Genomic DNA, 18,843 nt, shown 5'->3' on the forward strand with positions numbered 1-18,843 from the left:
TTCAGTGGCTTATGTGCAGAGATAGATTTCCTTTGGGAAAAAGTACCCCAGCCCACTGAGACCTTTGATGCCCACCCCTCACCACCTGGACTCCACACAATACTCATTGAACATATTTCCCTAATATTAGCATTGCCAGACCTCTCCAAGAGCTCCTTTTTGTTGCTGGTAAGATTCTCTGTAAGCAGTAGGTTTGGTAAGCTGTCACGGACGGTTTGGGTATTGAGGCCTAACTTGCCTTCCCTCCGTTGTTGTCTCCTCTTTGAACTTCAGGAGCATGCACTCAGAGTCTCTGTCTTCATTTTCCCCTGAAAGAGCCTCAAGTAGTAGCTGTTTTACTTAGGGCATCTTTGGCATTGTAGATTGGTCCGAATATAAGCCACACTCCCCCCCCCCCCCCCAAATTCTGACCATGAAAAGTTAAAGTGCGGCTTAAATTCATGACCTGACAAAAATGGGCTTTTACGATATCGCTCCCGTCCCGTTTCGTCCACAGCTCCCCCAGCCTCCCCCAAAGCTGGTTAGGAAAGAACGTGGGGGAGGGGGAAGACCGCCGGCACCGTGGCACGGTTTCCCCTCAGCCCGTGATGCTGCCAGGAATGCGGGGAATCAGCCCCTGCCCACAGCTTCCCCGCCCTTCCCCCTCCGGCCGGGAAAGCGAGGAAGCAGGGAAGGGGGAAGGCTCCCCTCCCACGTCCAGTATGCAGCCAGCAGCACAAGACAAACACACTAGGAGCATGGGAAAGCGGCGCTTGCCCCGCACATAGTCCTACGTCCTCTCCCCCAAGGCCAGGAAGGGGGAAGCCATCAGCAACGCAGCCCCCCCCCCCCCCGCCCAGAATGCAGCCGGGGTTGCGGGCAAACTGCCAGGAGCATGGGGAAGCGGCGCCCGCCCTGCATGCAGTCCCTAGTCCTCTCTCCCCAGGTTGGGAAGGGGGAAAACCACCAGCAACGCTGTGTGGCTCCCCCTGCCCAGCATGCAGCCAGGAGCGTGGCAAGCAGCACCAGGAGCGTGGTGAAGTGGCACCCGTCCTACCCGAGGGACATACTACGGGTCCTCTTTAGTACCCGTAGGATTTTCTTCTACATTTGCCATTTACCGATGTGATTGCCTGTGAAATTTTAAGGGAGCGCCTTCGGGTATTTTTTCTCTCTCCCCCCCCCCCCTGAATTTTAAAGCTGCGGCTTATTTGCAGGTGCGGCTTATATTTGGGCCAATATGGTAGCTGTTGTCTGGCCTTAGCACCATTTCTCATTGCTCAGGTGCACCATCCAATATGCATCTGGGGAGCCCCAAAGTGTGCTCCACCCTTTCCAGCTTCACTCCCACGACCAGAAAACAGGCATTGTTCGGTCCCTACTCCTGCCAACCTAGCAGTACTCTGTATTTTCAGTGCAAATTTCAAGTAAATGGGTAATGGGGACCGTGTATGGCTTTTTGTTGTTGTTGATAGCTTGGTTAATGTTTGAGATTTTTATCTAGTTACTTAACACATTAAAATTTAACAGAATATATTTATTGTTGCTGATAGTATCATGCCAGCTCTACTGTGTTATTTCAGTGGCCTTGGTTTTATTATATGATAGTTAACTTTGTTTAATGACACATCTAACTACATCTATATAGCCTGGGAAAAGTGTTGCATTTATCTTTTAGGTAATAAATCCTACTATCAATGACACCAAAGCAGAAATACAGAACAGTTATCATAGTATACGTCTTTAATCTGCTCCCTAGAAGAAAAATATCAGCCATAAGTTTGAAGGGTTTAAACAATACTACATGTATTTAATCTTGTTACCTTTTTAGAGTTCCTTATTCATGAGATGTAACCTCTGGAATCAATACATAAATTCTTAAATCCATTCGATGTACATAAATGTCATGTGGGAGCTTGTAGGGCAGCGGCGCTAGGCGCGCGCAGTTTGATCCATCTTTCAGATTTAGGGGAGCTAGTCTCAAACGTTTGTTGGGGGAGACCTAGGGTTTTTTTTAGGGGGGTTATTTGTCCTGTCTTCACGCTTTTTAAGATGGAGGACCACTGTAGCCACCCCCAACGACACGTTTTCAAGATGGAGGGTGAGGGAACAGCTGCAGTCGCCTGCGGTTCCTGCGCAATGTTTGCCATCTTGCCAAAGGTTGCAGGCAGCTTTACCTTCAGCAATTGTATGTTGATTGCCCTCTTAAAAGACAAAGTCCATCAACTAGAGGAACGTGTAGCTACGCTCCAAAGAATTAGAGAGCTGGAGCTCTTCTTGGAAGCAACAGAGAACACTGTCTCCACCAAGGAGGAGACAGGGGACACCCCTGAGAAGGAGGCTAGTTCACCAACACAGGTGCCAGATATATGGAGAAACGTGACTCAAAGAAGTAGGAGGCCCAGGGTTCGCTCTGATTGTTTAGAAATACACAATCGCTTTGAAGTCCTCTCCCCTAGCATGGAAGACGAAGAACGGACTCCATTTGAGGATCTCTCCCTCATTACAGTTGATCGGGTATATGAAGACGAGCAGCAAAGTCAGTCCTCAGGGAATGTGCAGGCGACCTTGGAATGGACAGCTCACGGAAGAACCCCAACCAAACCTAAGAGGAGGCGTGTAGTGGTGATAGGGGATTCCCTACTGAGCGGAACAGAAGCAGTGATCTGTGGGCCTGACAAGATGTCTCGGGAGGTGTGCTGTCTCCCCGGGGCTAAGATCCAAGATGTAACTGAACGACTGCAAGGAATCATAAAACCCACTGGCAAATACCCCTTCCTCTTGGTTCATGTGGGAATCAATGACACTGCAAGCAATAGCCTCCAGAAGATCAAAAGAGACTACGAGGCTCTGGGCAGGAAATTGAAGCAATTAAATGCACAGATTGTCATATCATCTGTCCTCCCAGTTGAACGACGTGGCCCAGGGAGAGAGGGAAAAATAGTGGAAGTGAACAGCTGGCTTTGCAAATGGTGTAAACAGGAACGGTTTGGATTCTTAGATCACGGACTGCAGTTTCTTGAAGATGGACTTCTGGCAAGTGATGGGCTGCACCTCACAGCGGTTGGGAGGAATGTTTTTGCCAAAAATCTCAGAAACCTCATCAGGAGGGCTTTAAACTGACTAATGTGGGGGAGGGAGACAGTGCACCTGAAGGTAGGAGTCTATCAATTGATGAAGATGATCATTCAAATGTCATAGACCGAATGGAGCAAACAGCATGCAGACCTAGTGGTGGGAGGAAAAAATCCTTAAATAAGAGACACGGGGGAATGATTAATGGACTTCAATGTCTGTACACCAATGCTCAAAGCATGGGAAATAAACAAGATGAGCTTGAGCTCTTGGTACAGCAAACTAAATATGACATAATAGGCATCACTGAAACCTGGTGGGATAAGTCCCACGATTGGAATGTAATAATGGAGGGATACAATCTATTTCAGAGAAACAGACCAGACAAGAAAGGAGGAGGAGTGGCGTTATATGTCAGGGATGTGTATACCTGTGAAGAGATCCAAGATTTAGAACCTCAAAGCCAAAGTGAGAGCATTTGGGTCAAAATTAAGGGAGAGAAGAATAACAGAGACCTCATTGTGGGAGTTTACTATAGATCCCCAAGCCAAACGGAGGACATAGATGATGCCTTCCTGGAACAGATGGCCAAGCATGCAAAAGGAAGGGAGATAGTAGTAATGGGGGACTTCAATTACCCGGATATTTGTTGGATGTCAAACTCAGCCAAGAGCATAAGGTCAAACAGATTCCTCACTGGCCTTGCAGACAACTTCATTGTCCAGAAAGTGGGAGAAGCAACAAGAGGAACAGCCATTTTAGATCTGGTCCTAACCAATGTTGAGGACCTGGTTAGTGGGGTAGAAGTGGAAGGATCATTAGGCGCGAGTGATCATGCTCTTCTGAAGTTTACTATACAGCGGAAAGGAGCAGCCAAGCATACTGGGACTCAATTTCTTGACTTTAAGAAAGCCGACTTCATAAAACTTAGGGAAGTGCTGGGTGAGATCCCATGGACAGTAATACTAAAAGGAAAGGGAGTTCATGATGGCTGGGAGTTTGTTAAGAGGGAGATAGTAAAAGCACAACTTCAGGCAATACCAATGAGACAGAAACATGGAAGGTGCCTAAAGAAGCCAGGGTGGCTATCTAAAGAACTTTTAACTGAGTTAAGATTAAAAAAGGATGTGTACAAAAAATGGAAAAGGGGGGAAACCACCAAAGAGGAATTCAAACAAATAGCCAGCACGTGTAGACACAAAGTCAGAAAAGCTAAAGCACAGAATGAACTCAGGCTTGCTAGAGAGGTTAAAAGCAACAAAAAAGGTTTTTATGGGTATGTTCGTAGCAAAAGAAAGAACAAAGAAACAGTGGGGTCACTCAGAGGAGAAGATGGTGAAATGCAAACAGGGGACACAGAAAGGGCTGAACTTCTCAATGCCTTCTTTGCCTCAGTCTTCTCCGATAAAGAAAACAATGCCCTACCTGAAGAATTTGGAGCAAATGATTCAGCAGAGGAAACACAGCCCAGAATAACTAAGGAGATAATACAAGAATACTTGGCTAGTCTAGATGTATTCAAGTCTCCAGGGCCAGATGAACTGCATCCAAGAGTATTAAAAGAACTGGCAGATGTGATTTCAGAACCACTGGGAGTCATCTTTGAGAATTCCTGGAGAACAGGCGAAGTCCCGGCAGACTGGAGGAGAGCAAATGTTGTCCCTATTTTCAAAAAGGGGAAAAGAGAGGACCCAAATAATTATTGCCCAGTCAGTCTGACATCAATACCAGGGAAGATTCTGGAGCAGATCATTAAGCAAACAGTCTGTGAGCACCTAGAAAGGAATGCTGTGATCACCAATCGTCAGCATGGATTTCTGAAAAATAAGTCATGTCAGACTAACCTGATCTCGTTTTTTGACAGAATTACAAGCCTGGTAGATGAAGGGAACGCAGTGGGTGTAGCCTACCTTGATTTCAGCAAGGCATTTGACAAGGTGCCCCATGATATTCTTGTAAAGAAGCTGGTAAAATGCGGTCTTGACTATGCTACCACTCAGTGGATTTGTAACTGGCTGACTGACCGAACCCAAAGGGTGCTCATCAATGGTTCCTCTTCATCCTGGAGAAGAGTGACTAGTGGGGTGCCACAGGGTTCTGTCTTGGGCCCGGTCTTATTCAACATCTTTATCAATGACTTGGATGATGGACTCAAGGGCATCCTGATCAAATTTGCAGATGACACCAAACTGGGAGGGGTGGCTAACACCCCAGAGGACAGGATCACACTTCAAAACGACCTTGACAGATTAGAGAACTGGGCCAAAACAAACAAGATGAACTTTAACAGGGAGAAATGTAAAGTATTGCACTTGGGCAAAAAAAATGAGAGGCACAAATACAAGATGGGGGACACCTGGCTTGAGAGCAGTACATGTGAAAAGGATCTAGGAGTCTTGGTTGACCACAAACTTGACATGAGCCAACAGTGTGACGCGGCAGCTAAAAAAGCCAATGCAATTCTGGGCTGCATCAATAGGAGTATAGCATCTAGATCAAGGGAAGTAATAGTGCCACTGTATTCTGCTCTGGTCAGACCTCACCTGGAGTACTGTGTCCAGTTCTGGGCACCACAGTTCAAGAAGGACACTGACAAACTGGAACGTGTCCAGAGGAGGGCAACCAAAATGGTCAAAGGCCTGGAAATGATGCCTTATGAGGAACGGCTAAGGGAGCTGGGCATGTTTAGCCTGGAGAAGAGGAGGTTAAGGGGTGATATGATAGCCATGTTCAAATATATAAAAGGATGTCACATAGAGGAGGGAGAAAGGTTGTTTTCTGCTGCTCCAGAGAAGCGGACACGGAGCAATGGATCCGGAGAAGCGGACACGGAGAAGCAGACACGGAGCAATGGAAGAAGATTCCACCTAAACATTAGGAAGAACTTCCTGACAGTAAGAGCTGTTCGACAGTGGAATTTGGAGCCAAGGAGTGTGGTGGAGTCTCCGTCTTTGGAGGTCTTTAAGCAGAGGCTTGACAACCATATGTCAGGAGTGCTCTGATGGTGTTTCCTGCTTGGCAGGGGGTTGGACTCGATGGCCCTTGTGGTCTCTTCCAACTCTATGATTCTATGTGTTCTCCCTCCCTATTGAACTTGAGTCAACCCATATTACTCAAGAGTCAACCCCCCTTTTAGAGGGTGACTAATTGCAGAATTAGTCCCCTCCTGGCAAATAGAAGGGGAAGAAATTGAGGCAGTGAGAGATTTTACTTTCTTGGGCTCCATGATCACTGCAGATGGTGACTTTGTTGCTTTCCCCGGAGTGCTTTTAAACGCGGGCGGCTGGGAGGGAATCCCTTGGACCCTCGCCGGACTTCAAAAGAGCTGCGGGAAGTCCGGGGGGGGGGGGTCCAAGGGATTCCCTCACCACCGCCCACCTTTAAAAGTACTCCGGGGAAAGCAGCAAAACGCGGCGCGCTTTGTTGCTTTCCCCGGAGTGCTTTTAAACGCGGGCGGCTGGGCGGGAATCCCTTGGACCCTCGCCGGACTTCAAAAGAGCTTCGGGAAGTCCGGGGGGGGGGGGTCCAAGGGATTCCCTCACCACTGCCCACCTTTAGAAGCGCTCGGGGAAAGCAGCGCACTTCGCTGCTTTCCCCAGAGTCCTTTTAAACGCAGGCGGCAGTGAGGGAATCCCTTGGACCCCCTCCGGACTTCCCGCAGCTCTTTTGAAGTCCGGTGGGGGGAGAAGGGCTTTTCTTCCTACCGCCAGCCTTCAGAACAGCCTTCTGAAGGCTGGCGGTGGGAAGAAAAGCCCTTGCCCCCCCCCCCACCCAGCCTTCAGAAGAGGTCGGGGGACAGACTGTCCCCGGACCTGGTCTGAAGGCGGTTTCCCTAGGAACGCATTAATTGATTTTCAATGCATTCCTATGGGAAACCGTGCTTCGCAAGACAAAAAACTCGCAAGAAGAAAAAACTCGTGGAACGAATTAATTTCGTCTTGCGAGGCACCACTGTATAGTACTTTGAGTCAGAATGAATTCATAGAGAATGGGCAGAGCACAGCACATACCTGAGTGGCAGTACTATAAAACAATGGCTATTGATATCAATGAAACTTGGTACATTATTTGCAGGGATCTCTTGTGCCATCTTAGTTCTTTTGAGTTTGCAAAGGAAACATTTCTTTTTGTGTAGTTTCCATTGCTTTATTGATAATGCTGAACTCTTATCACTGGAGCTGAGCCAATAACACTTAACTGTTGGAACCTTTGGGCTTAGTATTGAACTTGAAAGAGTGTTAATCCTCTTCGGTTATAGGTTACAAGTTCTCCAAAAAGGGAGCTCCCTTTCTTCTTCGCTTTCAGATTGTGCATCTACTTCACATGCAAAAGCAATTCAAAGGGAAAAGGGAGACAGACAGACAGACAAACTACAAAGTATGTGGTATAGTGATATTTGGCTTGTTGTCTTGATTGAGCCTAAAAGAAATTCTTGTGTGTTTGTTCGCAGTTAAGTGTCAATTAAATATTTTCCTTTAAATTGCTTCTTTGTAACTTTGAAAGCTGTGCTACTGCATAGTTATTTTTCACCTTTCTTGAACATACAGTAAATGGGGTCTGCACTGAGAGACATCCCAGGCATAATACGTGATGACTTCAAAGTTGAAAAGAAGAGGTTTCTTTTTTTTTTGTCAACCTGGAAATCATCTGTGATGTGAGATAAATTTTACCTAGCAGTAAAACATTTATCATAGATGTGTAAATTCTATTGTAATAACAATAGACATTTAATACATTACCTTCATTCCTGAAGACCCCTAATCAATCCATGAATAGCTACCTAAATTTGAGATTGAAATCTTGTCGCTCATAACTTTTTTTCTTACTTTTTAAGATCAGTGACGCAGTTAGTATGTAAAAATAAGCCAAACCACGGCTAAGTATGAACACACAAGTGTGCAGGTTCTCACAACAAAAGTGTGACTGCTTCATTCCTCCCCTAGTCTTGCTTCTGGCACGCTACCCAGAGCTAAGCCATGGATTGGTGTATTGCTACATATGAACCCAGACAAATCACAATCAATAAGCCAAGAACAAAATAGTTCATGATTTGTCTGGAGCAAGAAAATCACAAACCCTGGTTCAGATGTAATGCTGAAGCCAAACCATGTGTATGTCAATTTGCAAGTCACCCAGGAAACTCTCATTAAAATTCAAACAAAACAGGGAAGTCAGTGGAACCTACTCACAAACTAAACTTGAGTTGGATTGTCTTTAAAAGGAGGCCCATGAAATTTGTGAGTAGACTTGAATGGGACCTCCCTGCTCCATTTGGTTTGTGTGTCTTCCAGGTGAAGTGCAAACTTACTTATTACAAACTTCCATTTGTAATAGTTACCTGGTTGCCAGACTGAAAAGTCCTGTAGTAATCTACTAAATTACTTAGCTTCAGGAATACATTTTAGAAATCGTCCCAAATGTGAAAAATGAAAAGTTGCAGAACATTCTGCAAAATTTGCTACCATACTTGTCTAGCATCTGTTGCCATCTTGTGGTGGAACTGTTAACTCTCTACAGAATGAAAATATTCTGAGGGTAAAAAAATGCACCCCTCCCCAGTGCTTGACCTAAATCTGCTTGCCTTTGGAGGCCATTGTCCCTTACCAACGTTCAGTGGATACATGGATGGTTGTGTTCCATCTTTCTTGATATTCTAGTTAATATTTGAAAGCTCATAGTTTGCATTGGTTTTCTTTGTACACAGTTCCTTTGAGTCGCTTCAAGATTCTCTTCCTCTGACTATGGTACCAACAAGTGATACAATGCCTTATCAGATGACGTTTTATACTATCTTCAAGTAGACTAGTATTACATCCCACTGTTGGGATGGTGAGTCATTCCTATGCGTAACAGTTCCTATTGTTTATTGTTCAGCTTCATTTTATTGTTAGTAGCTGACGTCTCAAGTATATTGCAGCAGCTTAAAAGGCTTACTAAGAGCATAAAACCTCCTGGATCAGACTAAAGGTTTTATCAGTACATAACATCCTGTTTTCTTTAGTGGTTAGCCACATTAGCCATATTTATGGGAAGCCTATTTTTCATGACTTGGCTAATCTTATTTTAAAGCAATTTAACCCTGTTTCCCTCTCTACATCATATGGCAGTGAAATCCATAAGGTACTTTGTATGCGGAATGTACAAATCTGCCTTAGACTAAGTCAGACAACTCACTGTCCCACCTAGCTCTGTATTTACTAATGTACAGGCACCTTCCTATTTGTGCACTGTCAACATATGTGCGGCCTCTGACATGTGCAGCATTTTTGACAAAGAAAAACATAAGCAATACCACACCTTGTATGCCAAATCCATGCGATCTCTAATAATGAGAAAGGTTTCACATAATATACTACAGCTGAATGTTCGAAGCCAACATAAGACCACAAATGTGTTGGTACTCCAGAATCAAATAGGGAGCATTTTGGGTTGAGATCATACCACAGCATTATTGGAATTGTTGATATATATAAAAAGATCATCAATACCAACTTGGTGGCTACCTATGGGTTTACTGCAGAGACAAAAGATCAAGGAAAATTATTGTTTGTTTAATACAAATGCCACTCCTGAGGGCATTGTAGGAAGGAAGCTGTCATTTAAAACATCAGTGTTTAGTCGTTTAATCGTGTCCGACTCTTCGTGACCCCATGGACCAGAGCACGCCAGGCACTTCTGTCTTCCACTGCCTCCCGCAGCTTGGTCAAACTCATGCTGGAAGCTTCGCGGACACTATCCAACCATCTCGTCCTCTGTCGTCCCCTTCTCCTTGTGCCTTCCGTCTTTCCCAACATCAGGGTCTTTTCCAGGGAGTCTTCTCTTCTCATGGGGTGGCCAAAGTATTGGAGCCTCAGCTTCAGGATCTGTCCTTCCAGTGGGCATTCAGGGCTGATTTCCTTAAGAATGGATAGGTTTGATCTTCTTGCTGTCCATGGGACTCTCAAGAGTCTCCTCCAGCACCATAATTCAAAAGCATCAATTCTTCGGTGATCAGCCTTCTTTATGGTCCATCTCTCACTTCCATACATCAATTCCAAAACATCAATAGGGGTGAGGTAAAACAAAACTGAATCAGGAAGTGGTCGTGTTGGAATGATAACCTAAAAACGTAAGAAGCCCACAAGTGTATAAAGATCTGTTGCGTAAGTAGGTACCAAGCATTAGATTTAGAATAAATCTGCACTGCTGTGTCCTGAACAAGTAGAGTGTATCATGAGTTTGGAAATAGGTTTTCTAGGCTTATGGCTAGAAAAGCGAGCGTAATCAAGTGGCTAGAATAGTAGATGATAAAGGTGGGATTCATTATGACTCAGTCTCCAATGACTGCTCCTTTGTCTCCATCCTACATTGTTTCATGTTTGAGACATCATGATAGATCACTAAATCACAATGTTTAGCTGGTGATATATCACGATGCTGAGAACCAGATATCACCCAGTCCTAGAGTTGGTGCAATGTTTTCCTGCTTTCCTAAGGCAAATAATCTTGGGGAGGTGACATTAATATTGAGACTTGTTTTGTACTTTGGGGAACTGGTGGTGACTGGAGTGGATTAGAGGTGGGGTACTGGATCTAGCTGTTTGCCCATGCTCAGCAGGTCATTTTGACAAGTGAGTTGAAACGATGTCCCATTTTTTCCCTTTGTAGCTATCTAGGTGATTCACTTTTCCTTTGTAATTAGAAAGGACGCTTCAAGTCCAGCCAAGTGGTTACTGTTGATCAGTACTGACGTCAGGCTCTGGTTTTGCAGGGGTTGGCTGTACTGCTGAGTTCGCCAATGACCTTGGTTAGCGCCTATCAGGTGACAGGCAGTACCTTCAAGCCCCACATTCTGCTGAACTTGGCTATGCTACAGAATCCCCTGGGGAACTGATACCAACTGATTGGTGATGACAGCAAGCCTCTCTTGCCAGTGCACAATCCAAAATACACCTTAAGGCTCATAATTATACCTTAGCAGTGATGCGTCTCACATAGGCCATCAGGTGTGGGGCATGTGGGAAAGGTTTTGGGGAAACCACTTTGTGGACGAAATTGGGACCTTCTCTGGACCTGATTTGGCCTGCGAACCCGAAGGTCCACCATACTTGGGCTAGACAATTTTTAAGTGCCTTGCAATATGTGCAGTGATGTGGATTTTGTTGAAATTTTTGAACTGGAAAATTTTGCAGAACGTTTTCTTGTGCAGTGTTCTTAAGTTGCTCTTGAGTCATCTAATTTATCGTATTCATCTTCCTTCTGTTTAGTTAACAAAGATAAAATTTTGAAATGGCCAAACTTTCATAATGCATCATTTGAAATGACAACCCATGCATTCATTGTTAATGAACTTAGGAAATGGCTATTTCCTCAAAGCATTTGTGTATTTCAAATGTACTTGAGGGTGCATTTGATCCAGCCAAGATCCAAACTTACATTGGTGTAATCCTATTTATTTTTAACAATGAGATGATATCATTGTAACTGATGAGGGGTCATTTTGGATTCTTACGACAAATGCTATGGTTCAACTATTTGCTCTTCTGTGGATAAGCGTTTTCTTTTTCTGTGGTACATGTTTTGATAAATCAAGAATAGGATTGTGACCTTTTCCCTATTTTCTCTTATAAATGTTACCTGGGAATGAAGATTTGAGCAAGTCCATTTGATAGCATTTTCGAAAGAAGTGCAGCCTTTCATCATGTGTTTTTATGGGTCCCTCTAGTGGTTTGTAAGATGGTTAACAAGCCATGCTGTGTTTTTTTATATGTAATTCCATGAAAATGTTAATATACAGACCCATTTTTCATTGTCATATATAATTAACCTATACTATATTATTTTAAATATAATTTCCCATAGTTTCATTATCTGGCAACAGTCTTCCAAAATAGCATTCTACACACAAGAAAACCAAACAAAAGCATGGCACACAATATGACTCAGAATTTCTCTTAATTTCCCCCCTAAAGTTCAATTAAAGACCTTTCCAAGAAAATAGACAATAGGTTAATGACCTTTATTGTATTGATAGTTGACAAGAAATTTTACGTTAGGAATAAAAGCAGATGAGTTTAGGATAATAAAACTCAAATGCGTTACATTGGTCAAAAAAACACACACTCCCCCTCTCCACATAAATGAAAAGAAAAACTCTATATGTTTTAAGTTTATTCTCCTTTTTGATGATCTTAACATTAAGAAAACGTGCTGATATGTTACTTTAAATGTATTTTGCATGCAACATTTATTGTGATCATTGTAACACTGCAATGTGCAACTTGCATAATATCAGCAGATGTGGGGCAGGGATTGATCGTTTAGCACTGGGTCCCTGTTTTGTGCAGTGCTTCAAAGGCTCCTGACAACTAGCTGGTTGTTGTGTGCTTTTTGTTACTTACTTGCATGGTATCGGGTGTTGAGTGGGTAACCCTGGCTTCACAGGACAAATGTGGATGCCTGGTAGGCCAAGATTGGCCCATAGGCTAGAGCAGTGATGGTGAACCTTTTAGAGACAGAGTGCCCACACTGCAACCCAAAACCCACTTTTTAATCACAAAGTGCCAACACAGCAATTTAACCTGTATATCTCATTTTTTCTGTGTGTTTCAAATTTCTTCTTTATGACTGCTGTTGTAATAAATAATCCTTCATAAAAGTTACTGCATTACATTCTTCATTAAATTATCTTTCCATTGATATATAATTTTATGGTATAACTCTGCTTTTTTAAAAAAAAAATTTTTAGGGGTATTCTCATTTTAACTCAAGAAAATCACCGGGGGGGGGGGGTGCAGTTCAAATCGGGAAAAATAAATACAGTTAATTTCTTCTCCTGTGAAATTCACAAAATGTTCAGGTGTATGCGTACCCCTGCATCCCCACTGGTATTACTGGTATTACTCCAAAACAAAGTGGTGTTATGAGCCATCAAACCTCGGAAATACGTTTTTTCCAGAAGGTTACACAATTCTGGCCACTAGTGTACACTGGAGGGTTGTACTAAGAGCCACCCTCCCAGTTTTTAATATGAGATGTGCAGGTGCACATACAAATACAGTGGTACCTCTGGATGTGAACGGGATCCGTTCTGGAGCAGAACGCAACCCACATGCGCGGGTCATGATTCGCTGCTTCTGCACATGTGTGTGACGTCATTTTGAGCGTCTGCGCATGTGTGACCGGCGAACCCGTTCCGTTACTTCCGGGTTACCGCGGAACGCAACCTGAAAACGCTCAACCTGAAGCTACTTTAACCTGAGGTATGACTGTAAATATAAATAAATAAACCTAGCCAGATGGACGGGGTATAAATAATCTATTATTATTAGCCATTTCTTTGGCTGCTGTTTGATCGCAGCCTCCACGGAATGAATTTCTCTGTTGGCTTCCACGGGAAAGCCTAGCAAACATGTAAACCCAGCAGCCCCTTCTTAGGTTGCTGTCTTTATATGCTTAGTGACCTGGGAGTTAAGCCCTGCTGAACTCAAGGCGGCTTACTCCCAAGTAGGAAAAACAGACTGTCAGGAGGCCCTGGCGTACCAAAAGTCCATGCCTGCTCAGGCCCTGGTGCTGCAGGCTTTGGATGGCACAAGAGCCCTCCTCTCCTCCTCCCCCACCCCTGGCACAGAAACTATAGCCCTGCTGGGGCAACAGCACGCGTGCCATAGCTTCGCCAGCACTGAGCTAGAGGTTCCCCTCCCTTACTCTAGAGCCGTGGTTCCTAAAATAGGGCACACGCCCCATAGGGGGGCACTTTGATTTTTAAGGGGAGCAATTCGAGAATGAATGACCTTTTGGACTTCCTCCATGTGAATAGGAGTTTGCTTTTTGAATAAGAAGAATTATATGTCATGGGGGGGCATCAGGATTTTAGAGATGTCTAGGTGGGGCATGACCAGAAAAAGGTTGTTTTGTGTTCTAGAGACACAAAAATTCCCCTCAGGAGCTGGTCTCTTGCCTCACCTCAGGGAACAGTATAACCATGTAAAAGGATGAAGTGCAAATGACCTTTTAACAAAATTTAAAATGAGTACCACAAACACAGGAAATAATGTCCCTATGGGAAATGTGATTATTCTGAAATAAAATGCAGAAGCAGAAACAGCCCCTGAAAGTCAGTTGACAACTTGGTTATTGTTGAGTTTGAGATTGAGAAATTGAAAAGAAAATTCATTGGTGATACAATAAGATATTTATCAGTATGAAATCCTTTTCATAAAAAGGGCTTCTGTGACATTTGTCTTCCCTGCAAATGGTGATAAATGTTGGATTGAAAATAAACAAATCATTAGAGTGTTGCTATAGCTAAGTGTGGGACGCGGGTGGCGCTGTGGGTTAAACCACAGAGCCTAGGACTTGCTGATTGAAAGGTCGGCGGTTCGAATCCTCACGACGGGGTGAGCTCCCGTTGTTCGGTCCCAGCTCCTGCCAACCTAGCAGTTCGAAAGCACCCCAAAGTGCAAATAGATAAATAGGGACCGCTCCCCAGCGGAAGGTAAATGGTGTTTCCGTGTGCTGCGCTGGTTCGCCAGTAGCGGCTTAGTCACGCTGGCCACGTGACCTGGAAGCTTTCTGCGGACAAACGCCGGCTCCCGGCCTCTTGAGCGAGATGAGCGCGCAACCCTAGAGTCGGTCATGACTGGACCTGATGGTCAGGGGTACCTTTACCTATAGCTAAGTGTAACTTGCTTTGAACTTTACAACTTCCCATGTGGGCTTGATGCTGACCTGCAACTTGTGAATGCGTAGTAAAGTGTTATGTGCACAGGATCTTGTTTGGGTAGCATTTGTTTGTGGGTGTCTATCAATGAATTGTCACAATATACTTTGGTGATGTACTTTGATCACAGGTCATTTGCCAGAAGACTTTTTCCTATTCAGTTTACAGTAAACATAACCATAAGTTTGACACTTGCCCATGAAACATTAGCTCTTTGTATATATTGCCGCAGGTGGATTTTAAAAACATTCATACTTTTAAAGAAAACACTTACCCAAGTTAGAGATAAATTCTTGCGGTTGCAAAACTGTTACATTAGTAACATATTTTAAAATGCAATAAAAAGAAAACATTTAAACTACCATTTGTATATTTCTTGATTATATTTGTAGGGGAGATCAACACACACATATTTTAATGTTAATTGGACTTACAACTAATATAAGCTGAAACACAAAATATTAGGTAAAGAAGCTTACAAATGTTACATTGGTCACTATGGAATTACCCATAGGGTTTTCTTCAAGCAGGACAGCTATGCCAACCACCGGTGTATACTTTAGCATGTGTTGAGGCATTCCAAATTTTAACCTTTTGTCCTCTGCAAAGCCAAGAGTCTCCAGTGAAATGCAACAAGCAAAGTTTGTTTCTTTAGTTGTGCTTTCAGCATTGTTTCCATGATTTGTTGTTTCAAGGCCTAATGTGTTGGTGGTTCACTATTTACAGTGGTACCTCGGGTTAAGTACTTAATTTGTTCCGGAGGTCCGTTCTTAACCTGAAACTGTTCTTAACCTGAAGCACCACTTTAGCTAATGGGGCCTCCTGCTGCTGCCGCGCCACCACAGCACGATTTCTGTTGTCATCCTGAAGCAAAGTTCTTAACCCGAGGTAATATTTCTGGGTTAGCGGAGTCTGTAACCTGAAGCGTATGTAACCTGAAGCGTATGTAACCCGAGGTACCACTGTATTACTGAATAAGTTTTACTAAGGCTTTTGCACATGAGAAACATTATATGAAATATTAACAGAATAAATAGTGTTTGGATTAAGAACACAATAGCTGCTTTAATGGATATTTAATGGATTTTTGCTTAGGAAGAAAATGACTCCATTAATGTATGCAGCCCGTGAAGGTCATCCTCAAGTTGTAACTCTTCTTGCTGCTCATGGATCAGAAATAAATGCCCAGGATGAACGTGGTTACACAGTAAGTGAGCTTTATTCTAAACAATAAGACGGGCTTTAATTATTTCTGAAATGTGCTTAATCTTGCATCATTCACAGATTTTCTTTCACCCCCCTTGTTCTCCATTTGTTTTTGGAGGAGGAGAAGGAAAAATACTTTACTAAAATGAGGGGGTACCCCTGACACAATCAGATTACACATACATTTAAGTTTTTTCTCAGTTATGAAGAGTTCACGTGTAGCCAAAGAAGGGATATACACATATAACATAAACCACATATAAATAGATTTTCTTACTTTGTTTCCTTTTCTGAAGTAATAAGGTGTTTTTTTTTATTGGACCCTGGCAACTCCATGCTGACACTTCAGTCTATTGATTTCAGGAATTAAAACAGTTTCATTATGCTGATGCTGATGCTGGATTGGGGTGAATTATATAATCTAGCTGAAGAACAGTATAGTAAAATTCAGGTAATCTAGCTGAATTCCATGTAAGGAAGAACACATACTGGTGTGAATGTTAACTTTTGCAATCGCAGCTCTGCTCATGGAGTTGGACTTTCTCATCTCTTTTCCTGCCAGTTTCCTATGGCTCCTGAAAATCCATCCCATTTCAAGGATTGAAGACCCTCCGGAATAGCTTGAGGTGTGGTACAAGGGACTGTAGCTGGAAGGGGGAATCAGTCATGTTTGACTAAGAACTTGTACAGGACAACTCTAGATGCAAGCCACAGAGCTTTCACTTATTTGTTTGGAAGAGTAGAAGAGAACAAACAAACAAGCAGTATGTTAAGCTTGAATAGCAGGCAGGATTCAACCGAATGAGACATTGATTCAGTGGTAATTTAAGTTGCAATTGCTTTCCTTATCCAGTTTTAAAGACCATACTACCTAATAAAACAACTTAATGCCTTGTTACAGGCACTAACGTGGGCAGCACGCCAAGGTCATAAAAAAGTAGTCTTCAAGTTGCTCGAATTGGGAGCTGATAAATCAATACAGACCAAAGATGGACTGACAGCAGGAGAGATTGCAAAGAGCAACAAGCATTCAGAGGTACTATTTTGTGTATGGTGTCAAGACTTGAGTTGAAATGCTTGTATTCATAGGTTGCTTAGCTACATTAGAGGCATAGTAAACATTAGAGCTGATATAATAATTCAGTGATAAAAAGCCTTCTAGTCTGCAAAGAGTTAAAGCTATTCATGTTGGTTCATGTGCCACAAAGCCAGGAAGTTGGAAACCAAGGCTGATGCCTTAACATGTGTGCTCCGAGATCAGCAACAATATTATGCAATATTGTACACTGTGGTTGCTTACGCCTTGCTCTCTCTGGATCCACACATTTTCCTGGTCTTTCAGACCCCATTCCAGATGGGGACCACGGGGTGCCTGGGGCTAACAAAAATTTCCCACCCCGCCATGATCCTGCATTTTGTTTGCTATTCTGAATTTGGTACGGCAACATGAAGAGATTTCTACCACCGGGCATTCTGCAAGAAATCTAGGGTTGCTTTGTAACCTGAGATGCTGGGTGATAAAATATGCTGGGTGCTATGGTATTGCAGTCGAAAAGAATTGTCAAGTGGAAGGGTTAAACAGCCTCTTCCAGCACACAACTTTTGTTTGCTTCACATTGCACTTTCCCAACACTACTAAACAACAGAAAAAAAATGTGAGGGCTCATGTTTATGAGCTCAGTTGTCTGCCTTGATGTTCTGTGTAAGTCCTTGTGATTACCTTTTCGGGGCAGAGGGAGGAGTGACATTGGCCTACAAATGCACTGACATATATGCAATGAATTAATTCCTACCTGTTCAGGTTCAATATGTTCATCACCACCACACTGCCAAAATTGCACCTTTTCTTGATGCTTCTGTATCTATGCAACGGGATTATTTTCAAAACCTTTTCTCAGTTATATGTGCACATCACCTCACACTCAACATTCTGCACTGCACTCTAGAATGTTACGACAGTTACATGCAGCAAATTTTAAAGTGAAGTTTATGTTGAGACTTGAGCTCCCTTCCCTTCAGTGTTCTGTCGGGCACACAGTCAGCATGCACTCTTGTTGCCTCTCTTACTATGTAAAGCTCTTATGATTTTCTGTTTAAAAAGATGGTTCGATTCTTAGGTTCATAGAATTGTAGAATTGGAAGGGACCTCAGACCTCTGCAATGCAGTATAATACAGGGTGCGTCTTTTAAAAGAGGCCCCTTGGAACATGTGTACTCTGTATCCACAGAGCCTCTTTTAAAGGACTCAGCCTATATAAAAGTGGCAAGGTCTGAACCATGCCCCTTTAATTTAATATTAGTATGGCGGAAGTAGTCATACAGTGCATGTAGTTGCATTTCAGCAACATCATCTGTAAGACAGACCTTGCTATTTCTTCTGCCTTCTGTTTTTTAAACATGCTCTGCCACTTAGTAATAATTTATGAAATTGCTGTATATCTTCATTCAGATTCATGCTTGAGTAATATTTCTACCTGTGACAATCTGAATTTATTTCTACTGATGTGCTAATTTGGAAAAAGAAACTAGGGTCAACTGCCACAACACAAAGAGGAACAAAATTTGAAGCTGAACGTACTTAGAAGGATTAATACTGTACACACTTGATAGAAAAGTGACTTTCTCCATTTAAAGTATAATAAGGCAGCTGAGGGACAGCACACATCATTGTCAGTAAAAAAGACTTAAGAGCAAGCAAAAGGAGATCAGGCATGGGGATGAGGGAAGAAGCAGTCCCGGAGATCAGGCAGGTGGGGTGTGTGCAGATCAGGTGTGGGGATGAGGGAAAGAGCAGCTGCTGAGATAGGATGGGTGAGGGGAGGGGAGGAAGCAGACTCACCACTGCATGGTTTGGGTGGGAGGGGTTGGGGGGTGCATCAAGC

At 43.3% G+C, this 18,843-nt stretch overlaps 1 protein-coding gene across 6 annotated transcripts in view; it reads left to right on the top strand.

Annotated features, from left to right (window-relative positions):
* Positions 1-18,843, top strand: part of ASZ1 (ankyrin repeat, SAM and basic leucine zipper domain containing 1) — a 39,622-nt gene that overhangs the window by 7,577 nt on the left and 13,202 nt on the right. For 5 of the 6 annotated variants that reach the window (XM_028747777.2, XM_028747778.2, XM_028747774.2 and 2 more), the window contains exons 5-6: positions 15,851-15,962; positions 16,863-16,997. In XM_028747777.2, the coding sequence (XP_028603610.1) occupies positions 15,851-15,962; positions 16,863-16,997 (247 nt within the window). The remainder of the gene's footprint in view (positions 1-15,850; positions 15,963-16,862; positions 16,998-18,843) is intronic. The other variant, XM_028747776.2, reaches the window with a different exon arrangement.

Source organism: Podarcis muralis, chromosome 10, assembly GCF_964188315.1.
Source record: "Podarcis muralis chromosome 10, rPodMur119.hap1.1, whole genome shotgun sequence".
Taxonomy (NCBI): Eukaryota; Metazoa; Chordata; class Lepidosauria; order Squamata; family Lacertidae; genus Podarcis; species Podarcis muralis.